Source organism: Macaca mulatta, chromosome 19 (genome assembly GCF_049350105.2).
Source record: "Macaca mulatta isolate MMU2019108-1 chromosome 19, T2T-MMU8v2.0, whole genome shotgun sequence".
Taxonomy (NCBI): Eukaryota; Metazoa; Chordata; class Mammalia; order Primates; family Cercopithecidae; genus Macaca; species Macaca mulatta.
In genome coordinates, this window is record NC_133424.1 from 5989680 (window position 1) to 6013001 (window position 23322).

The 23322-nt window shown below is 62.2% G+C and overlaps 1 protein-coding gene across 35 annotated transcripts in view; it reads left to right on the forward strand.

Annotated features, from left to right (window-relative positions):
• KDM4B (lysine demethylase 4B) overlaps positions 1-22448 on the forward strand; it is a 183979-nt gene extending 161531 nt beyond the window's left edge. For 16 of the 35 annotated variants that reach the window (XM_077975995.1, XM_077975998.1, XM_077975994.1 and 13 more), the window contains 11 exons: positions 383-503; positions 3390-3568; positions 4840-5062; positions 6743-6819; positions 7097-7152; positions 7438-7546; positions 13401-13586; positions 13680-13844; positions 14229-14348; positions 19265-19357; positions 20190-22448. In XM_077975995.1, the coding sequence (XP_077832121.1) occupies positions 383-503; positions 3390-3568; positions 4840-5062; positions 6743-6819; positions 7097-7152; positions 7438-7546; positions 13401-13586; positions 13680-13844; positions 14229-14348; positions 19265-19357; positions 20190-20366 (1506 nt within the window). In that variant the 3' untranslated portion in view covers positions 20367-22448. 35 annotated transcript variants of the gene reach the window in all.
• Positions 22449-23322: the final 874 nt, after the last annotated feature.

The following is a 23322-nucleotide window of genomic DNA, read 5'->3' on the forward strand; positions in this document are numbered from 1 at the left end:
GGGGTGGATGGGGGCAGGCGGGGAGAAGGGGGACCGGTGGGGCAGAGGGGAGCTGGTGGCAGGGGAGGCAGGAGGCGGGGAGGAGGAGGGCAGGTGGGGCAGAGGGGAGCTGGTAGCAGGGGAGGAGGAGGGCAGGTGGGGCAGAGGGGAACTGGGAGAGTGGGGCAGAGAGGAGTGGGCGGGAGGGCTGCCTGCTGGTCTCACAGGGCACGTGGCGTGTCTGTAGTTAGAGAACAGAGGAGCCCTGTGGCCTTTTGCTGGGACTATCACCCCAGGGGAGGAGACTCAGGCCTCAGGCACACTGAGCCCCTGTGTGGCTCCAAGGGAGCCCCACCCAGGGGTCTGTAGCGGGGCCCTCACTGCAGCCTGTTGTGTGTTTCAGGCACCGTCCACATTTTCCAAATTGAAGATGGAGATCAAGAAGAGCCGGCGCCATCCCCTGGGCCGGCCGCCCACACGGTCCCCGCTGTCGGTGGTCAAGCAGGAGGCCTCAAGTGACGAGGGTGAGTGGGGGACCCCAAGTCGGCTCTCGGCCCAACTCTGCTGCTGCTCGTGGGGGGCCCGGCTCCCCTGTGGCCTCCGGTCCCCTCCCCTGAACCCAGGCCTGTGGCTCTGCCACCTTCTCTGTAAAATGGGGGTTGTGGGCACTTGGAATCGCCAGGCCTGGCACTGCGTCCTCCATGCAGACCCGGCTCCTGCCAGCACCCCTCCCCCAGGCCTGGGCTGGGTGCCCCTGCTGGCTCCCAGGTGCACGAGGCTGCACTTCCTCCCTCTCACAGCCTCGGACCTGCTCAATACCATTGGCTGCTCCTGTTCTCGAGTGTTAACAGAGCATGACTGTGCGCATGGCAGGGGCCCCGGGGGCGGGGGGGCGGGCAGAAGTGCTGGCCACCCCTACCAGATGGAGGGGATGGAAATGGGCTCAGAGTTCCGGGGTAGCCAGGTGGGGCCTGAGAGCTCAGGTGGGGTCAACATATATCCTCTCCCAGTTTCCAGCTTGTTTCCAGTGCCAGCGTTCCCACAGCCATGTCCGTGCTAGAAACGGCCAGCAGTAGAAGTCTGTTCTCAAAAGTATTGCGGCTGCCTCGGGGGCAGGGGGAAGGCCACTGTATTCAAGTTGCATGACCAGAGGAAAACCCCTCACCCAGCCTGGTCACCCAGGCAGGTGGTCACTCCAGGACAGGTGGTCACCCCAGGGCAGGTGGTCACCCCCGAAAGGTGGTCACCCTGGGCAGGCGGTCACCCCTGATGGGTGGTCACCCAGGGTAGCCTGTCACCCCCGATAGGTGGTCACCCCTGGCAGGCGGTCACCCCCGATAGGTGGTCACCCCCGATAGGTGGTCACCCAGAGCAGGCGGTCACCCCCGATGGGTGGTCACCCAGAGCAGGCGGTCACCCCCGATGGGTGGTCACCCAGAGCAGGCGGTCGCCCCCGATGGGTGGTCACCCAGAGCAGGCGGTCGCCCCCGATGGGTGGTCACCCCCGATAGGCGGTCACCCCCGATAGGTGGTCACCCAGAGCAGGCGGTCGCCCCCGATGGGTGGTCACCCAGAGCAGGCGGTTGCCCCCGATAGGTGGTCACCCCTGGCAGGCGGTCACACCCGATAGGTGGTCACCCCCGATAGGTGGTCACCCAGAGCAGGCGGTCACCCCCGATAGGTGGTCACCCTGGGTAAGCAGTTATCCAGGACAGGCTGTCATTGGGACAGGTGATCACACGTGTAGGGAGGCAGCTGCTGTTAGAGATGCCTGGCTTCGCTCTGCTGGCTGGGCTGCCCACGATGGGCGGTTCGGGGCCGGGAAGCTCGTGCCTCCCCATGGAAGATTCCTCCCAGGGCTGAGCACAGGCCATCCGGGCCTTGGAGAGGTTGGAACAAAAGGCTCCCGCGAGGCTTTGAGTGGGAGGGGAGAAGATGGAATCTTCGATTTAACCCTCAGCGAGAGCTGCTGTCTTGTGTGCAGAAGTCCTGCTAAGCCAATTTTTCATCTTCCGCTTTGGCCTTTCCCTGGGGATGCGCGTAGAACCTGAAAATGGTCTGGATGGCGTCTTTCATCCTGCATGCAATTTGAGGGGTAGGGAGAGGAGGGTTCTAGAAGCGCCTGGGATCTCAGGGCGGGAGCTCCCAGGAGTGGAGGAATCAGCAGGGGGACAGAGGCATGCCCAGGGGCCTCTCGAGCTGCCTCGGGAAGAGGCCTTGCCTTCTACCTGGATATCTTTCCAGAAGGCACCTCCAGGGCCTCCGTGGACTCCCCCACTCCCCACACCCCACTGTGGCCCTTTGGTGAGACCGGAGCATTTGCCTGTGAGATCGTCACGGCCCCAGAACCCCAGGTATCCTGGGGTCGTGAGTGACAGACACAACCAGTGGCTCCGTTCTCATCCCCAGGGCTTCAGGGCCGCTTAGGGCCTTCCCTGGGCTCAGCTGGCGGGACTGTTGCGTTTGGGTTTTTAGAGGAGTCTTGGCCTAAGGGCTTCCTGAGTTCACCGTGGGAGTCCTGGGTCTCCACCTCAGGGAGCCTGCCCTGCCCTCCTCTAGGTGAACCAGGGGTAGTGCCACAGCTGGACTGATCCCAGGACCCCAGGATCCGCTTTAGGTTGGGCTGAGGGTTGGGCCACAGGAATGGGCACCCCACTTCCTGGGGACAGCACCCCTGTGTCCACAGGAGATGCAGGGAGGGGAGGTGGGGAGATTGAGGCGTGACAGCTGGCAGTGGAGGCCTTTAGAGTCCAATGGGAACAGGCGACAGGCGGGAGAGAGACAACTGTGGCTTCTCACCAGCGGCCCTCACCAGAGTTTCCCTGTCACGCACCTCTTCCCGGCACAGGCTGCCTTGGCCTCCTAGCCCTGGGCATAGCCCCTCCTGACTCCCTGCCACACTCCTCCGGCACCTCCCTTGAGTTCAGGGAGTCTGTGCCTGCCCAAGACAGGAAGGACAGTGTCTCTGAGTCTGGTCACTGCCGACGCCCCCACACATACTCAGACCCCAGGACAGGTGTAGGGCAGCCGGGGCAGGGCTGGACACTGAGTTTGGCCACTCCTTGGCCCGGAAGGCCCCGGGCGAGTGGACGGCTCCAGATGTCCAGGGAGAACCAGGTGTTGGGGGAGGGGCTCCGAGGAACCACGTTTGGGGGCTCCGGCCTTGGGTAGCAATCGGCCGAGATAGACGTGTCCCCTCCTGTTGATGGGATGGGACGCTGCTTTGCCAACTTGATGGGCGTCGTGGAGAATGAGGCAGCCAGGAGGCAGGTGGAAGGGGAGCTATGGGCCAGGGACCCTGTGGGCAGCCAGGGCTATAGACCCAGGGCCATCTCCTGGGCAGTTGGGGTGATTCCTTGGCCAAGTTTTTAGGGGACTCAAGTGTCTCTCCCTCTCCCCCGTTCTTCTAGAGGCGTCCCCTTTCTCCGGGGAGGAAGACGTGAGTGACCCTGAGGCCTTGAGGCCGCTGCTGTCCCTGCAGTGGAAGAACAGGGCGGCCAGCTTCCAGGCCGAGAGGAAGTTCAACGCGACAGCTGCGCGCACGGAGCCCTACTGCGCCATCTGCACGCTCTTCTACCCCTACTGCCAGGTGGGCAGGCGGGCCTTGCAGGTCCCAGGGAACCCCAGAGGCAGGGGCAGCGGGAGAGGGCAAAGGACCGGGCACCCCCCATGCCTCCCTCTCTCACGCGGGGCGGGGTGTTGGCCAGCACCCTGAGTTGTGAGGGCTTGTTCCTGACAGCTGTAGGCGGAGCCTGGTCTCTGGGTTTTGTGGGAATGAAGCTTACCAACGTGCACATCTGCAGCGTGAGCCATGGTGGACGGGGCAGAGGGAGGGTGCGGAGGCTCGGGGTCACTGGCCTCAGGGAGCGCCCAGCCTGAGGGGTGCTGAGAGGGGCCGGGTAGTGTGGGGTGGAGTGAAGGCCCGGGTACACCACCTGAGTGGCCGGGGGGGCTCCTGCAAGCCCTGGCCTGTCTCACTGAGCTGGGCGCCTGGCCGAGGTCCCATTTCTGGTACTCTTTCCACGCTGGCCTCGCCTGTCCTCTGCACCCAGATGGGGGGCTGGCCTCTGCCCACGGCCATCCCAGGCATCAGCACCCAGCCCAGCCATTTTCCTCAGAATCTCTTGGATCCCCCCTCCTCTCCTTCCCTGAGTGTGCAGCCTCCCCAGGACAGGACCTGACCCACGTGCTTTGCACTCCCAGCTCCTAGCCCATGCCCAGCATGTCCAGGCATTGGCAGAGCTGCCCTGGGTCGGGGACCTCACCGCCTGTGCGCGGCTGGGTCTCGGTGGACAGAGCCAGCGAGGGTGCTGTGCCGAGGGTGGCGAGCCTGTCTCGGGGCCCTGCTGCTGGGAGCTGCCTGCACCTGCATCTGTGAGCTGGATTTAGTGCTTTGGTTCCTGAGATAGACAAGACCTGACAGGCGACACCGTCTCCAGGCACTTGCTGTCCTTTGTGAGGCCAGAGAGGCTGCTGGGAGCCACAGGGCCGGGAACGCCGCTTCAAACATGCGTCTTCCTAACTCCCCTTGCCAGGCAGAGTGCGGAGACTCATTCTCACACACACCCCCCAGCCTACCCCAGCGCCAGGGGCCACCCAGCACCAGGGGCCGTGCAGGCCGGCCTGAGCTCTGCGTCTGGACGCGACCCTCATGGAGACAGGGTCAGACAGCGTTTGGGGATCCCGGCTTTCTGGAGGAGTGGGAAGAAGGGCCGAGGTGGCTCTGGGCATCTCCCCGACCTCCCCCCCAGAGCCAGGGGGCATCGAAGCCCGGGGCAGGTGCCCTGACAGAGGTCTGTGCCGCCCACCTGTCTACCCTGCACATGGCTCTGTCCCCTGAAGGCCCCCTCTCCCCTCCAGGCCCTACAGACCGAGAAGGAGGCACCCACAGCCTCCCTCGGAGAGGGCTCCTCGGCCACACTGCCCTCCAAAAGCGGCCAGAAGACCCGACCGCTGATCCCCGAGATGTGCTTCACCTCTGGCGGCGAGAACACGGAGCCGCTGCCTGCCAACTCCTACATCGGCGACGATGGGACCAGCCCCCTGATCGCCTGCGGCAAGTGCTGCCTGCAGGTCCACGCCAGTGAGTGCCACTGTGGGGCCCAGAGGAGCCGCACCCTCCTTCAGGGTGCTGGTGGGGGCGCCGGTGGGGCTCCATCCTCCCGTGCGGAGGGCCACGCCGGCCCCTCTCCCCATGCTGTACTTTCAGGGCCGGGGCAGGGGCCTCTTCCGGTGACTTCCTGCAATTTCTGACTTTCTCGTCCCTCCCGTGGTCCCACCATCTAGAGCAGGGGGAAAGGCTGTGGCCGTGGAAGGACTGGGTGACCCCATGCCACCCCGGGGCAGGACAGGGCCTCCACCTCTCCCAGCGTCCAGAAGACGCCAGTGCAGGCCCAGGTGCCAGCCTCTGGTGCCAGCCTCCGTGGAGGAAGCCTCTGCTCCGAGGGGCACTGGGCTCCTCCTGCCCTGTCCCTGACACCCAGAAGCTCACCCTAGGGCCAGAGCAAGAAACGGGCCAGATACCCCATCTCTCCACAGGCTGTGTTCCCTGAGAATGACTGTCTCTGCCAAATAGCCTTTGGGGGCAGATATCCCTGCCCTTGACCTTGGCCCAGGCGGGGTTCCTCCTCACTGGGCCTCTGGACAGTTCTGCCGAGTCTTCCCCAAGGCCTGGGAGGCAGCAGGAGGAGCTCAGGCACCCGCTACGCCTGTGATTTGGGGCCGTGGTTGAAACTGATGGTCACAGTGAGATTGCAGTGTGGTCAGGGCATCTGATTTATCTCTGCTCTCGGGGACACCTCCCCAGTCCTGAGGCTCGACCGTGGTCACAGACGAGAAAATGAATGTCTGTCTCTTTCTCAGGCGTGAGGGGCAGTGGCAGGAATTGGACTTCCAGGGCAGGAGGAGGGCTTTCTGGCGACGTTTAATTTTCTGTGCCCCTGGCCAAGGCAGGTAGCCATAGATCTCTGTCAGTTTCCTCCTGGCAGTGGCCTGCCTGGGGCTCGCGTTGTCTCCTGGCTGGGAGGCTGTTCACTCTGCTTTGCTGGGCCTGGGTTTGAGACTTGGGGGAAGGGTTGCTGAGGGTCCCAGGCCTGCCACAGCCGGGCCACCCCAGCCAGGGCTACCCCAGCAGATGCCCCCACCCCCAGCCCGTGCCCACCACCCTGCTGCTCTGGAGGCAGTGAGGTCCTCACCCCCAGCCTCTTCAGCGGGCCACCAGCACTGGCAGAGAGCCCCTTCCACACTGCAGGGCAGGACCCCCAGCAGAGGCAGAGCCCTGGGGGCAGGCGGCACCCCTCCCCTCACTTTGGGGGCATGACTCGGCCTTTCATGCCCTTTCCCCGTTTCCAGACCCAGGGCCACATCCAAAACTGAGTGGCCTTTGTGGCTGGCCTCTCTGGACACAGCAGGAGGAGCTGCTTTTGGGGGTGCAGACCCCCAACAAGGAGGGGCCCTCAAGATACCACCAGACTGAGTGCAGCAGACCCAGCTGGAGCTCAGGGGGCCCTGCTCCCCTTCCTGCGTCCTCCTTCCACACACGCAGCTTCCAGACCTTTCTCTCGCTCCACGTGCAGGGGCCTGGATTAAAGCTCGGAGGGTGGGAACAGCACGCACCTTGAATGCTGCAGCTATGTGCGGAGGCCCCGTCACTCCACGTGCGGATGCCGGCCCCTGAGTTACTTGGCCCCTCCCGCTGAGTCTCACTCGGCACCCCCAAGTCTCACCTGCCCTCCAATCTCAGCCAGCCCCTGCTGTCTTCCAGGTTGCTATGGCATCCGTCCCGAGCTGGTCAACGAAGGCTGGACGTGTTCCCGGTGCGCGGCCCACGCCTGGACTGCGGTAACTCGCTCCCTGCAGCGGGGGTGGTACTCTGAGAGGCCTGGGCCCCGGCCCCACTCCAGCAGGCTGACTTTGGGGCACAGTCTCCCCCCATGGGCCTGGGTTCCTTCACCTCTGCCCTGAGGGGGTGGAACCCCAGGGATTCCCGCCCGTCACTTTGGTGGCTGCTAGTTTGAAATGTAAGGGCCGAGGGCTGCAGTTGGCAGATCAGGCCCCAAGCAGCGTGTGGGGAGCCTGCTCCGAGCCCTGCTCACCCAGGGCCGTCTGGTCTCTGCAGGAGTGCTGCCTGTGCAACCTTCGAGGAGGCGCGCTGCAGATGACCACCGATAGGAGGTGGGTGGCACCGCGTGTGGGGGCTGGGGGGCCGGAGGGGAGCCTGCCCTGGGCTGAGGCTCTGCAGGGTGTGACCCTAGTACCCGGGGGTCAGCCATCACCTCCGCGTAACAGCCCCATGTCATGGATGGGGTGGCCGGGGCTGAGGAGGAGCACACGCCTGCCCCGACCTCCCTGAAGGTCCCCAGGCCCTGACCCAGCTGACAGCAGCATCACGCCCGGCCCCTCTGTGGCCAGCCCAGGTCCTTGAAGGCGCACCTGACCCCGCCCCACCTGCCCTCCCAGGTGGATCCACGTGATCTGCGCCATCGCGGTCCCCGAGGCGCGCTTCCTGAACGTGATTGAGCGCCACCCTGTGGACATCAGCGCCATCCCCGAGCAGCGGTGGAAGCTGGTAGGTCCTTGCGGTCGAGGCCCACCCTGCCCGTGTCTCTAGGGCCGCCGGCCAGGCTCGGCTCCCCGCCTGCGCCATCCGACGCGGTCTTTCCTCCAAGCTCTGCGTCTCCACCGGCGTGGTGGGCAGCTTTCAGGAAGCCAGTGACCCCGACTTCAGCAGGCGTGTTATTTTTTGAATCGTTCCCCGAGGTGCAAGGTACAAAAGTCAAAAGTCATCAAGGGTGCCGGAGATAAGCAGACCCCGTCAGGTGCAGCCTCGGGGGCGTCCTCTGCAGGACCGAGCACCCCATGCGGTTTCCACCTTTCCACAAAAGCAGAGGTGCCACACATGCCCCGACACAATCGGGCCTTCCGATTTTTTTGTTTTTCTACTTATAACAAGCCTGGGCAACATAGTGAAACCCCATCTCTATAAAAAAACAAAAAACAATAGCTGGGCGTGGTGGCACCACACCTGTGGTCCCAGCTACTCGGGAGGCTGAGTGAGGTGGGAGGATCGCCTGAGCCCAGGATATCCAGGCTGCAGTGAGCTGTGATTGTGCCATTACACTGCAGCCTGGGCGACAGAGCCAGCCAGACCCTGTCTCAAAAAAAAAAAAATAAACTGTAACAGTGCTTAGCATGACATCTACTCCTTAAGAAGCATCTGAGGTCCCATACGGCTTTCACCACGGGCCCAGCGGTGGGCAGCAGGGCTCTGCGGCCTGCTCACCGGTCTTGTATAACTGACACTTCGCACGTGCTGAGCAGCAGCTCCCTCTGCCCGCCCCGGCGCCCAGCAGTCTGCTTCTGTGTGTTTGCCTGTATTACAGACCCCACGTGAGTGGGATTGTACAGTCTTTATTCTTCTGCGACTGGCTTCTTTCTTAAAAGACGGGGTCTCTCACTCTCACCCAAGCTGGAGTGCAGTGGTGTGGTCACAGCTCTCTGCAGCCTCAAACTCCTGGGCTCAAGCGATCCTCCTGCCTCAGCCTCCTGAGTAGCTGGGACCACAAGCACATGCCAAAAAATTAGGTTAACTCCCAATTTTTTTTAAGAGATGGGATCTCACTATGTTGCCCAGGCTGGTTTGGAACTCCAGGCCTTGAGGTCTTCCTGCCTTGGCCTCCTGGGTAACTGGGATGACAGGCACGAGTGGTGTCTTTCATTTAGCGTAACGTCCTCAAGGTTCATCCATATTCATTCAACCCAAATATGGCAAGAGTTCCTTCTTTTCCTGGCTGAGTAATGTTCCGCCGTGTGGATGGACCGCGTCGTGTGGATCCGGGCACCCGCCGATGTCTCTGCCTTTTGGCTGTTGTGGGTTGTGCTGCAGCGGATGTGGGAGTGTGGTTGTGGTTTGGAGATTCTGATGTCATTTCCTGTGGATATAGACCCAGCAGTGGGATTGCTGGACCGTCGGGCAGCTCTGTTTTTACACTGGAGGAAACTGCCCTCCCTTGCGACTGGATGGACTCCCATTCGCACCCCCAGGGAGCTGGGGTCTCCTCTTCCCCCCATCCTCACCCACACCTACCTTGGACTTCTTTGTACCAGCCGCCCTAGCAGGTGCGAGATGGTCTCGCTGTGGTTTGATTTGTGTTTCCCTGGCGATCAGTGACACTGGGCGTCTTTGCACAGTCCTGTTGGCCATCTGCATGCCGTCTTTGGAGAAACGTCCGTTTCCTTTGCCCATTCTTTGCCTGGGTTGCTTGGCCTTTGTGGTTGAGTTGGAGGATCTCTGCCGCTCCACTCTCGGTGCACATCGAGGGCCCCCTGCAGATGCACGCAGCCTCCTTGTGCGTGGCGGGGCCTCGTAGTGGGGGCTTGCGAGGCTTCCTCCTGCTCTCAGCAATGATGGTCCCCCTTTGGGGAACCCCGTGGAGCCACGGGGCAGTCGGGGAGTGGTCAGTGCTGGCCACCAGCTGGCTGTGCACTTGGGGCAGATTCCTCGACCTCTCTGCCTCAGCCGTCTCCTCTGTGCTGTGGGGTTGCCGCAGTCCCCACTCTGCAGGGCTGCAGTGGTGTGAGCTGGGCCCACTCCCTCCCTGAAGCATGGACCACCCCGTCTGAGCACTAGCAGCTGCTCGGGGCTTGTCAAATCTGCAGCCTCGTCCCCCCAGGCCCCCAGTGTCACCCACTGCGTTTGATCCACACAGTGAGAGCCTGCGGAGTCACCCCGCACTGTCCGTTCTGCAGGTGAGGAGCCTGGAGCCTGGAGGGGCTTGGCCGACGGTGGCCTGGGCTGCAGCCCCACAGGGCTGTCTCTGCTTTGCACCCTCTAGCCCATCTGTGCACGAGGCACCTGGGGCCGTCCACGCCCACCGGAAAACGACACTCAGCTGGCCCTTTAAATCAGCTTCCTGCAGAGCCTTGGGATCTGGCCCAGAAAGGAGATGAGGAGTCCAGGCACCGTGACTCACGCCTGTAATCCCAGCACTTTGGGAGGCCGGGGCGGGCGGATCACCTGAGGTCAGGATCTTGAGACCAGCCTGGCCAACATAGTGAAACCCGGTCTCTACTAAAAATACAAAAATTAGCTCTGCATGATGGGCCATGCCTGTGATCCCAGCTACTCTGGAGACTGAGGCAGGAGAATCACTTGAACCCAGGAGGCGGAGGTTGCAGTGAGCTGAGATCTCCCCACGGCACTCTAGCTGAGACTACAGAGTAAGACCCTGTCTCAAAAAAAAAAGGATGAGGAGAGCGAAATGCAGACTTTGCTGGGGCCGCGTCCCCACTAAAAGGGCTGCGCATGTGGTGGCGTTGATGGGGAGGATGCGTTTGTCCCTGTGCACTCCGGCCTCTGCACATGTGTCTTGTGGGCCTCTGGAGGCTGGGCCCGCGGCCAGTAGTACCCAGCAGCGTCCTGCTTGCTTTTCCTGCCTGGTCTATCTTCCCAGCTGCGGACACAGTGCCCGGTGTTGACAGTCGGGCTCGTGTGGAGGTGGGGCTGGAAGCAGACACGTCAGTCTGGCGGGGCAGGTGATGCCCGCCACAGAGCCCGGGCTCCCGTGCACCGGTGCGAGGTGCCCACGAGCCTGTTGGGCTTGGATGCCGCACTTGGAGCGCACAGGTGCCGGGCCACCTGGGTGGGGCCACACAGGCCGTCACAGAGGCTCGTCTGGAGGGGGAGCCCTCTTTCCTCGTTCGTGGAGCAGAGCGTGCAGCGGGTCATGCCAGCCTGGCCTGGTACGGCTGAGCGATTAGGAAGCTGGCAGCCCGCGGGTGATGCTTCGGAGGCACCAGTGACTTGGTCCACAAACGTGGGCGTAAAAGGCCCCATGATTCAGGTGGAGCAATGGTGCGGTGCCGGCGCAGTGATAAATCCTCCCGCCCCGACGCCTTATGGATCATCTGACATTTCCAGGACGCGGCCTCTTCATTACCGGTGCTTGTAACGATGAATTAAAAATCCTTTTACACAAGGCCCGCTTGTACTGCTTAATGGAGCTTTGCAAGGAGGCGGTGGTTAACTCCTGCTCGCCCAGCCACCCAGCCACCTTCGCAGGCCACGGGCAGGCCGCAGGCATGGGGCACACTCACTCCTGGTTACCCGTCCATCCGTCTGTCTCCAGGGCTCCCCGGCCACCGGCTCAGGGCTTCAGGCAGTCCAGGTGAGTCAGGGGCTCCGGCTGGCCGCCCGCCTGGGCCCAGTTAGCACCAGGTTCTCAAGGCGTGCTGCTGAGAAGCCCCTCACCTACCGGCGGGGCAGGTTCCTGGCAGTGGGCAGAAGCACCAGGAGCTTCTGGAAGATCTGGGAGGTCTGGGAGGGGCTTGGGATGAGAGAAGGCAGCTTCAGGGCAGCAGCAGGGGTGGGCAGTCGCACCAGCTCTCCCCGCTGCCCACAGTCCCGCCTGGAGGGGTAGGGCCGGTCAGGAGGGGCTCTCTGCTCCTCAGGGGTTGGGGTGGTTTGTGAAAGCAGGTTGGTGGACAGCCACTGCGCCTCTGTGTGACACGCTGAGGACACAGTGCCATGGGTGGTACCCAGCGGTGACCACCTGCTTCCTCCAGTCCGTGGTGCCCTGCAGACCTCCGAAGCCCACCCTGCGTCGTCCTCACAGCCCTGTGGCCTCTGAGGAAGGACACTGAGCCGGGAACTTCGAACCAAACACCAGTACCTGGGCCCTTCCAGGCCCCCCAAGGGCCTTAGACCCTGAGTCCCCGGCACACACTGGCCTGGGCCAGGCCAACACTAGACGCGGGTCTTCAAACCGCGGCTCCCAGGAAGGGAGGTGACAGCCAAGAATGCCTGCCCGACCTCATGTGGCCACAGCGTGTGGCATGACTGGACCTCGCCTTAGAGGGGTGGCTCTGGGCAACCTCAGCCCCAGGCGCAGCTCCTGACAAACGGCCTCATGGGTCCTGGGGCACACTCTTTGCAACGTGGAGACGCAGGGTCACGGGCCGCCTGCCACCACGGGGCGGAAGGGGATGGTGCTGTGTGCCAGGCTGCCCCGGGGCTGGGTTTCTCCTGGGCCTGGGCTGAGGGGTGGAGGCCTGTGGGTGACGTGTTCAAGATGGCTCAACAACCCCACCTGACAGTGTCCAGGCAGGGCCTCTCCCCCACCCCCAGGCCCTCAGGGAGCGCAGCCACTACTCGTACACGCCGGCCGCTCTGCTGGAGGGGGACGCCGTGCTGGAGCACTGCCTGGCACGTGTTGTGTGATGGGAGAATTGGGTATTGACAGTTGAATAATGAGATCTTGATGCTGTCGATCGGCGCTGCTCCAGGCCCTTGGCTCATCTGGCTTTTGAACATGGTTTATAGAGCAGTGACGGTGCCACTTATTAAATGCTTATCGGGGCCTGGCGTGGGTGTGGTGGTCGCCAGGGCCCCAGTGCTGACTGGGGCGGGTGTTGCCGACTCGGGCGGGTGTTGCTGACTGGGGCAGGCTTTGTAGCAGGAGCGTCGCGGGATGAAAGGTGGCTCTGCAGTGCTCCCTCCTCACCAAGGAGGCTTCTCTCAGGGCTTCTTGTTAAAATCCGACATAAAGGACCCGCACAGTGGCTCACACCTGTAATCCCAGCAGTTTAGGAGGTCAAGGCAGGAGGATCCCTTGAACTCAGGAGTTTGAGACCAGCCTGGGCAACACAGCAAGACTCCACCTCTACACAAAATTAAAAATTAGTCAGGCATGGTGATTGCGCCTGTGGTCCCAGCTACTCAAGAGGCTGAGGGGGGAGGATCGCTTGAGCCCAGGAGTTGGAGGCTACAGTGAGCCATGATCGCGCCATGCGCTCCAGCCTGGGCGACAGAGCAAAACCCTGTCTTAAAAAAGAAAAAGAAAAAGAGAATCCTTCACTCTAACCATTCTAAAGTGTGCCACTCCATGTTTTTTAGTACATTCTGAGTTGTGTCAACTATCACACCGTCTTAATTCCAGAACATTTAATCACCCCATGAAGAACCGGCCCCATTACCAGTCGCTGCCGTCCCCCACCCTGTACCTACGAGCCCACTTCCTGTGTCTGTGGGTTGCCAGCCCTGGGGGTTGCAGATCACGGGGTCACACGGTCTGCACTCACCTGCGTGTTCCCAGGGCACATCTCTGTCGCCCCGTGGTTCCTCTCTGGCTGAGCAACACCACATGGGGCTCTTTGGTGTCTGTCCCAGCCGTCGCTGACACACGGGGGGGACGGGAGAAGACTCCCAGGGGCTGAGCAGCAGGAGGCTGGGTCAGTGGGTCTGGAGGACTTGGCCAGGGAGGTTGCGGGCTCTGGGCTGGGGAGGGGGCCCCTCGCCGGGCAGAACACAGGACCACTCCCACCATGCCTCCCTTGAAGGCTATGCCAGGAGGGGCCGGGGCCTCCATCCCAGGGTCCCTAGGGAAGCTCCAGCCCCATGCCCCTGCCTGTGTCCCTGTCCCCAGAAATGCGTGTACTGCCGGAAGCGGATGAAGAAGGTGTCGGGTGCCTGCATCCAGTGCTCCTACGAGCACTGCTCCACGTCCTTCCACGTGACCTGCGCCCACGCCGCCGGTGTGCTCATGGAGCCGGACGACTGGCCCTACGTGGTCTCCATCACCTGCCTCAAGCACAAGTCAGGGGGCCACGCTGTGAGTGCCTGCCCGCCTCATTGCCCCGATCCCCGGCTCCCGCCCCACCGACGCCCACGCTGACCGTCCCCCGCACCCTCCGCACCCTCCCAGGTCCAGCTCCTGAGGGCTGTGTCCCTAGGCCAGGTGGTCATCACCAAGAACCGCAACGGGCTGTACTACCGCTGCCGCGTCATCGGTGCTGCCACGCAGACCTGCTACGAAGTGAACTTCGACGACGGCTCCTACAGTGACAACCTGTACCCCGAGAGCATCACGGTGAGTGTGGGGCGGGGCAGGAGGCGGGGCAGCGGTGGGGGGGGAGGCTGGGAGCACAGCCACAACCTGAACCCGAGAGCATCACCGTGAGTGTGGGGCGGGGCAGGGGGAAACTGGGAGCAGCCTGACTCCAGATCCCTCCACGAGGTCCCCTTGTCCTCAGGCCCCATCAGGAAAAGCAGTGCTCACTGTGTTGTGCAGAAACAAAGCAGAAAGCGACCTGCAGTCAGGGCTCTGCACCGCCCCTCTACCCCCGCCCCCGCCGCCGGCTTTGGGGTTCCAGGCAGAGAACCTTACTTGCCAGCGTGGAGAGGGTCTAAAACCCAGCGACAGCCGCCGGCATAGTGTGGCCGGGATCTCACCTCCCGCCTGTTCTCCCTGCAGAGTAGGGACTGTGTCCGGCTGGGACCCCCTTCCGAGGGGGAGCTGGTGGAGCTCCGGTGGACTGACGGCAACCTCTACAAAGCCAAGTTCATCTCCTCGGTCACCAGCCACATCTACCAGGTAAGCGGGGAACCTGGCCGCCCCAGTGTGCCTTCCCCAAGCTCTTCTTGTAGGTGTGGGAACGGGAGGATCACACCCCTGCCCAGGTGCCTTTGCTGGGGCACTGGCGGGCGTGGGCTGTGGTTAGTGAGGCCCACAGGGCCCAGCTGAGCCTCGGCTCGCCTGCCTAAGTTAGAGGCACAGGGCTTGTTCGTTTTCAAAGCTAAAGGGCCCTCCACTCGGGTGGCGTTTCCCTTTGAGACACCTCAGTGTTTCTTAACGTAAGTTCTCCCTTTCACCATTTTGGAGTGTATAGCTCAGTACCCCTGGGGTTTTTTTTTAATCAAGTTGGTGGTGAGCTTCTTCTCATGATTATGGAAGAGAAATTATTTAAAAGTGTGGAATCTTAGACCCGACACGGTGGTTCACCCCTGTAATCCCAACACTTTGAGAGGCCGAGGCAGGCGGATCACTTGAGGTCAGGAGTTCAAGACCAGCCTGGCTAACATGGTGTGGGGGTTTCTGAACGCTCAGTGACAGGTCAGAGAGCAGTCACTGGGTGGCGCCAACCTGCACAGCACGGGGGGGTCCTGTACGCTCAGTGACAGGTCCGAGAGTGGTGACCGGGCAGGGCCAGCCTGCATGGCACGGGGCAGGGGTCCTGGATGTTCAGTGACAGGTCCGAGAGTGGTGACTGGGCAGGCCCAGCCTGCATGGCACAGGGGAGGGGTCCTGGATGTTCAGTGACAGGTCCCAGAGCGGTGACCAGGCAGGGCCGGCCTGCAGGGCATGGGGTCCTGGGTGCTCAGTGACAGGTCCGAGGGTGGTAACCAGGCAGGGCCGGCCTGCATGGCACGGGGGCGGTCACCACCCGGTCACCACTCAGACCTGTCACTGAGCGTCCAGGACCCTGTGCCGTGCAGGCTGGCCCCACCTGGTCACCACTCTCAGACCTGTCACTGAGCGTCCAGGACCCTGTGCTGTGCAGGCCGGCCCCACCCAGTCACCACTCTTGAACCTTGCAGAGTCTTCCCTGCTCCTTGAGAAGGAGGTGGTTTCTGGGACAAGCCATCCCCGTGGCCAGCTCTGTGGGAGCTGCCACCAATCTCCAGACACTGTCACTTCTGCTTAGCTCCAGCCTGCCCCAGGGGAGGCTCAGGCAGCTCCTTGGACTTCCTGATTGTGTTCGGCTTAGACCAAGGGCAGGGTTGATTTGCACCCCTTAGCCCATCCCAAGCAGCGGCAAAAGAGAATAATTCCCGCTCAGCTCACCTGGCAGCTCTTCTCTCAGACTATGAGTTTCAGGCTGGGCTGGGCGCGGTGGCTCACACCTGTAATCCCAGCACTTTGGGAGGCCAAGGCAGGAGAATCACTTGAGGCTAAGAGTTCGAGACCAGCCTGGGCAACAAAGTGAGACCCTCCCCCCCGCCAATCTCTACAAAAAAATTTTAAAAATTAGTTGGGCATGGTAGTGTGCGCGTGTCATCCCAGCTACTCAGCTACTCAGCTACAGGCTGAGGTGGGAGGATCGCTTGAACCCAGGAGGCTGAGGATGCAGTGAGCTGTAATTGAGCCACTGGACTCCAGCTTGGGCGACACTGAGACCCTGTCTCCAAAACACACAAAAAAAGAAAAATATCTGCTGGGAAGCATTCTGGTGCATGTCGTACACGGCAGGATGGGTGGGGTGTGTGTGACAGTGACAGGACCCTCCGCCTGCCCCGGGAGCCTCAGAGTCCGGCCCAGGCAGGTTGGACTGGACTCCAAGGAGGGGAGGTTGAGCCAGGACCTCTAGAACACTGTGGAAGTTTGCTCCGGAGATCAGGCTGAGCACGCGCCAGTCTCCTTCCCTCAAGAAACCTATGAAGGTAATAGAAACACGTGAATGAATGAAGAGCCATTTATAACGCACACGGAGCACAGCCGTGCTGGAAAATGACAAGGGAGACTCAGGGTGGATCTTGACAACACCCCACAGAAGAGGCGCCGGAAGCAGCCCCCACCCTGGCGGCGAAGGAAGCGGACAGTGCTCGGGTGCTCCCGGGATCATTGACATGTCACCAGAGCCCAGGAGGGGGCCGGCGTCAGGGAGCTCACCCCAAGGAAGCCGAGCTAACGAGACAGTCAGAAATGAGATGATGCCAGCCAGGTGCGGGGGCTCGTGCTATGATCACAGCACTGTGGGAGGCTGAGGCGGGCAGAGCACTTGAGCCCAGGGGTTCGAGACCAGCCTGGGCAACACAGCAAAACCCTGTCTCTACAAAATAACAAAATTAGCTGAGCGTGGTGGCACGCACCTGTAGTCCCATCTACTTGGGAGGCTGAGTTGGGAGGATCACTTGAGCCTGGGAGGTTGAGGCTTCAGTGATCCAAGATCACGCCACTGCACTCCAGCCTGGGTGACGAAGCAAGGCTCTGTCTCAAAAAAAAAAAAAAAAAAAAAAAGATGTTGCATCTCCAGAGTGCTCAGGGGCAGGGGGCAGAGGCTGTGGAATCAGTGACAGGTGGTATTGGAAGCCAGCAAGGCACTGTGGAGTGCCCGCCTGCCTGCGAGGTGGCAGCAGGACCTCAGTCACACGATCCTGCCAGCGCCCGCTGTGTGGTGGCCGAGGAGGTGGGGCTGGAGCTGCCTGCCCCGAGGCCGAGGCCTGGTCAGTGGGGGCTGGGGCAGGCCCAGGTGACAGCAGGGCCGAGTGGATGGGACACCCACATGCCAAGGCCCCAAGAGCCCCCGCCCCACCGCCTGTCCGGAACACTCGGAACACGTTTCCTTCGCACGTGACCCCTCGAGATGCTTCTGAGAAGTGCCAGGCAAGACATCGCCACAGGGAGCCTGGGCTGAGGCGCGCGCCTCTCTGATTTCCTGTAGCTGCAAGCATATCCAGTTTTCTCAAAATGTTAAAAAGCAAACGCTACCTTCAGAGCTCGCCCCGTGGAGACTCATAGTGAAAGCAGGTTCCAGGGAGGCGCTGGGAGGAAACAGTCTGAGTCTCCAGTCAGGCCCCAGTTCCCAAATTACCTGAGCACAGAAGTTTCCCGGGAGCTCACTTGGACCCGGCAGTGTGAGCGCTGTCCTCCTGGGTGGTTCTGTGCCCTGAGAATCTGGGGCGGATCTCCCCAGTCTTCCCGACCCAGAAACCTGAGCCAGTTTCCGCTGAGTTTCTAGAATGCGCCTTCCCCTCCCGCAAGGCTGCGCGTGTGCCTGCCTGAGTCGCCGTGTGCCTGCCTGAGTCGCCGTGTGCCTGCCTGAGTCGCCGTGTGCCGCGCCTGCCAGAAGCCGAGAGGCCTAGTTGGGGCCGGGGGCTGGGGAAAGGCTGCGGGGGGTCCTGGGACTCCTGGGGTGGGAGCTCCAAAACCTGCCGCTGCCCATGGCAGAGCGGAGCCTGGCCACACCGGGGGTGGGAATTGCTTTCCAGGGTGCTGGGGCTCCGACACCAGGACTCCTGCCCAGATGCTCCTCACTGGGCAGGCGCTGGGAAGGGGTCTTCTCCTGGTGGCTTCCCTCTACAAATGAGACAGGCGGGATGGGGCAGAGGGTGGCACCCAGGTCCTTGGTTCTCGGCGGGTTCCTCCACACATCCCTGGGAGATCTGTGCTGTCGTCCCAGGACATGGCCCAGAGGCAACTGGCCATCCGAGAGTTCACACTGGGCACTCCCAGCCCTGCTTCTCCCGCCACCTGTGCCAGCCAAGAGGCCTGTGGAACCCACAGCAGACTCTCTCCAGGGCCCACCTCTGTCTCCACCCCCAGCCATCCCTGGAGGAGTCACAGGGACTCAGGCTTGGCCGCCCTGAGGCCGGGTCTGCGCCCCCATAGAGAGGGAGGTGCTGTGATCCCGGGCTGCCGCCCTGCACGCTACCCGGGGCATCTGGCCCCAGACACACTTCTGTGAGGGTCTTAGTGTGTGCCTTTTGTTCGTTTTGAGACGGGGTCTTGATCTGTCACCCAGACTGGAGTGCGGTGACATCATTAGAGCTCACTACAGCCTCCACCTCAGCCTCCTGGCTAGCTGGGACCACAGGCATGTGCCACCATGCCCGGCTTGTTTCGAGTTTTTAAATGTGAAAAGCGAGCCCTCTGCTATGGGAACCTTCTCCCCGGAGCAGAAGGGCGGTCAGGGCCGGGGAGTGACCCCTGCACATTTCCTGGCTTGGGAACACGTCGCCCGTCGCCCGTCGCAGTTATGAGGTGGGCCTGGAGACACACGCCCCTCCCTGGCACGCCCTTCATGGGACAGTGTTGTGTTGCCAGAGGGTCCCTGAGAGAATCTCCGCGAGCCTGAGCTGGCGCCAAGCTTAACGAGGTGGAAGTGGGGCGCTCCCTGTGCCCCTCACCAATCAGGCATCTGCCGCCTGGAACAAGGCACCAGCTGGGGAGGCTGGAAGGGGGTGATTTGTCTCTGAGTTGAAGGGAAGAGGTGACCGAGCTGTTTTCAGGGGGGCACACGTAAGCTGGGGGCCCTGTCCTTCACCTCTGGTTGGGGACTCCTGAGCTCAGGCCCCTGTGTCCCCCTGCCCGGTCTTGCCTGCCTCCCAGGCCCTGTTAGGGCACTGTGCCTCCTGCCCGGCTCTGTGTCCACCCAGTGACTCTGTCGCCTTGTCCTGGGGCTGTGTCTTCATGGAGACAGATGTCTGTCGAGCTGGGAGGGGTGAGGGGTGAGGGCTCTGTCTCCATGTGGAAGCTGCGAGGCCCCGCCTCTGCCCCAGGCTGTCCTGTCCTCCATCGTCCTTGCACCATGGGACGGGGGCCCTCCGCCTGATCCCTGTTTGCTGCAGGCGCTGTCAGAGGAGGACATGAGCTTCAGCTCGGCTGCATGTGGCCTCTAGCGGGCCCCGGGCACCCAAGGGGGCCGGCCTCCCAGCCCCTGAGGCCGTGGCCTGCCCGGAGCACCTGCCAGCCTGGCAGTGCCAGGCCTCTGAGAGCCACATCCCCTGCAGGTGGAGTTTGAGGACGGGTCGCAGCTGACGGTGAAGCGTGGGGACATCTTCACCCTGGAGGAGGAGCTGCCCAAGAGGGTCCGCTCTCGGCTGGTGAGTGCACGAGGCCGGCCTGGTGGCTCCGGGTGACTCCTCAGGGAGCCCATCTGGGACGAGGCAGGGCACAGACTGCATCTTCCAATGGCGTGGACCACCCCTTCCTCCTGCACCTCTGCTGGAAGGGGGTCCTGGCCGCCCCAGCACAGCTGGCCCATGGGCTCCTGGCAGGAGACGCTTCCTTTGCCTTGACTCCGGGTGCGCAGCTCCTGGGCGATGCCCATCATGTGGGGAGGGAGGGTTGGAGGAGCCCTCCCCTTGTCATGAATGTAGAGCAGACCCACCAAGCCACCTTGCCCTGCAGGACCCGCGCTGCCCGACCCCGCACAGGGCTGCCGCTGAGCCATCATAGGTTTTGGGGCACAGGCGAAGTACAGGCACCCAAGTTGTCGGCTTAAAAAAGCTTTCCTGAGCTTTTTCCTTATTAAACGGGAGCCTGAGTCCTGGAGGCAGCGGAGGCAGCGCTGGCTTTCGCTCCCGCAGCCCTCATGGGCTTCCTTTGTTCTCTTTCTAATCCAGAGGCGAGGTGTTGAGGGGCAGAGCCCATGGGGGAGGTTCCTGCTCCTGGCCACAGCTGCTCAGCCACAGAGAGGTCCCTCAGGGAAGAGATGGGGGCTGGCACCCCACTAGGGGGCCAGAGGCTGGGGCGAAGGGCAGGGCCCCTCCACTGGCAGGATCAGGGGTTTGCACGAAGATGGGAGCCTCTGAGCAGCCCCCACAGCGATCAGGGCTCTGTGTCCAGCTGGCTCCTCTCAGAGGCCGTAGACGGTGGCCAGGGCTGCGCAGAGCGTCTCCACCATGCTAACACTGTGCTTCCGCTCTCCCGCAGTCACTGAGCACGGGGGCACCGCAGGAGCCCGCCTTCTCGGGGGAGGAGGCCAAGGCCGCCAAGCGCCCGCGTGTGGGCACCCCGCTTGCCACGGAGGACTCAGGGCGGAGCCAGGACTACGTGGCCTTCGTGGAGAGCCTCCTGCAGGCACAGGGCCGGCCCGGAGGCCCCTTCTAGGACAGCTGGCCGCTCAGGTGACCCTCAGCCCGGCGGGGAGGCCACGGCACGCCCCGGGCGTTCGCTTGCTGTGAATTCCTGTCCTCGCGTCCCCGACCCCCGAGAGGCCACCTCCACGCCGCGGGTGCCCCCTAGGGCGACAGGAGCCAGCGGGACGCCGCGCGCGGCCCCAGACTCAGGGAGCAGGGCCAGGCGGGCTCGGGGGCCGGCCGGGGGTGCACCCCACTCAACTACTCAGAATTTTAAACCATGTAAGCTCTCTTCTTCTCGAAAAGGTGCTACTGCAATGCCCTACTGAGCAACCTTTGAGATTGTCACTTCTGTACATAAACCACCTTTGTGAGGCTCTTTCTATAAATACATATTGTTTAAAAAAAAAGCAAGAAAAAAAGGAAAACAAAGGAAAATATCCCCAAAGTTGTTTTCTAGATTTGTGGCTTTAAGAAAAACAGAACAAAACAAAACAAACACATTGTTTTTCTCAGAACCAGGATTCTCTGAGAGGTCAGAGCATCTCGCTGTTTTTTTGTTTGTTGTTGTTTTAAAATACTATGATTTGGCTACAGAGCAGGCAGGGAAAGAGGCCCAGTAATTGGAGGGTGAGCCTGGGGGTGGGCAGGACGCCCCAGTTTCGGCACAGCCCGGTCACTCACATGCAGCCTCGCTCTCGCCTCTCCCCGGCTCCTGGACTTCGATGGTCTGGGTACCAGTGCCTGTCCCCGCTCTGCGCCTGCTGGGAGGAGGCCCAGGCTGTCTGGTGGCTGCCCCTGTGTGCCTGGCCAGGGGAAGCCCCGGGGTCTAGGGCCTCCCTCCGTCTGCGCCCATCTTTGCAGAATAAACTCTCTCCCAGGGTTCGTCTCTCTTTCTCTCTCTCACCCGAGAGAACCGCAGGGGTTCCAGAGGCTTCCTTGCAGACGAAGCACCCCTGGACCTCCCATGGCTCAGGGTGAGGGAGGCCCCCAGGCCCTTCTGGTTGGTAGTGAGTGTGGACAGCTTCGCAGCTCTTGGGGCGCAGTCCCAAGAGTGGGTCGGGGACACAGGGCCAAGGCAGGCCTTCGGGGTCCCATTCGCCTGCTTCCGAGCAGGGACAAGGCCTGGTGTCCTTGGTCCACCTGCCCACGCTGCTGTCTTGAGGGGAATCGGCTTCTTAGGAGTGGGTTGAGCTGATAGAGAAAAACGGCCTTCGGCCCAGGCTGGGAAGCGCCTTCCCCGGGTGCCTCTCCCTCGCCAGCTCTGAACCGAGCCTTCCCCGCCTTAGCTGTCTCCTGCCCCAGGGAGGGGTGGAGGGATAATTTGCTTGTATTAAAAAACGGCTGAGGCAGGAGTTTGGGACCAGCCTGAGCTACATAGCAAGACCCCATCACTACAAATTTTTTACAGGTTAGCTGGGTGTGGTGGTGCACGCCTGTGGTCCTAGCTCCTCGGGAGGCTGTGGTGGGAGGATTGCTTGAGTCCAGGAAGTTGAGGCTGCTGTGAGCTCAGATTGCACCACTGCACTCCAGCCTGGGCAACAGAGCGAGACCCTGTCTCCAAAAAAAAAAAAAAAAAAGCAATGTTTGTATTATAAAACAGTGTCCTAACAGTCCCCAGGCTAGAGAGGACTAAGGAGAACGGAGAGAGTTACGCAGGAGCAAGCCTTTCATTTCCTTGGTGGGGGAGGGGGGCGGTCGCCCTGGAGAGGGCCGGGTGGGGAGGTCGGGGGGGTGTCAGCCGAAACGTGGAGGTGGTCCTCTGCACGCAGCCCTCGCCCAGTGTGGCGCTGACACTGTATTCTTACGTTGTTTGAAAATGCTATTTATATTGTAAAGAAGCGGGTGGGTGCCTCAGCTGCCCTTGTCCCTTGGGGGTCACACCCATCCCGTGGTGGGCTCCGGGACGGCCTGCGTAGATGGGCCACAGAAGGGCAGGCCGGAGCTGCACGCTGTCCCCACGAAGGTATCTGTTTCTTACTCTGTGCAAAGACGAGACAAAACCCAGCGCCCTGGTTTTTCCCCACCCGAGATGAAGGATACGCTGTATTTTTTGCCTAATTTCCCGGCCTCTAGGCTCATAATGAATTAAAGGTTCATGAACGCTGCGAAACCCCGTTCTGCGCCCTGGCACGTGTCTTCATTTCTGAGCCTGTGCTAGGGGGACCGATGTCGGGGCCTCCCTGGGGTGGGGCTGCCCGCGCCCCGTTCTCCTGGGAGAAGGTTTGCTTCCAGAGCTGGATGTCCTTCCCCTCGCACTCTCCAGCGTCCCCAGCACTCAGCGGCTGTCATGCCCCTCACACTGTGGCCAGGCTGGGTGACTGCTGCAGCAGACCCCATGATTCCCCCCCCGGTTCCCTGAGGGCCTGGGCCTGGCCTCACTTGTCCCAGCCAGCAGCTGCCCTGTCCCTGTCCCCAACCCAGTTCTGGTGACACCTGAGCCCGGGGAGCGTCGCTTGTGGTGGTGGCTGGCGGACGTGCTGGGGCTTATGGCCCTGGATGGCCACTGGGACCCCGCAGTCCTGGCCTGGGTCACTCAGTGCCCACCCCACCAGGCCTGGAGTCAACAGGGGACACTGGAGACCTGAGCCTCCCTCAGGGAGGTGACCCTCCTGTGCCTCGTGTGCCGCAAGAACATGAAGAGGCCCCTGTGGCTGGAGCGGGAGGGGGAGGGGGAGGGGGAGGGGGGAGGAGAGGAGGCAGGTTGTGCAGGGCCTTGTGGGCCTCGGGCAGGACTTGGGCTTTGACCCTGAGGAAGGTGGGAGCCATGGAGGGCTATGGGCAGGGGAGGGATGGGCCCTGACTCAGGTGCTCACAGGCACCCTCTGGTGATTGTTGTGGGGAGGAGATGGGGTAAGGGCAGAAGCCAGGGACCAGGGCAGGGGTTAGGTGTAGTGAGAAGCAGTGGACTCTGGGTGCATTTTCGGGGCAGAGCCAATAGGATTTGCAGATCATCCGAGTCCCTGGAAGGAGGCGTTGAGCTGGGA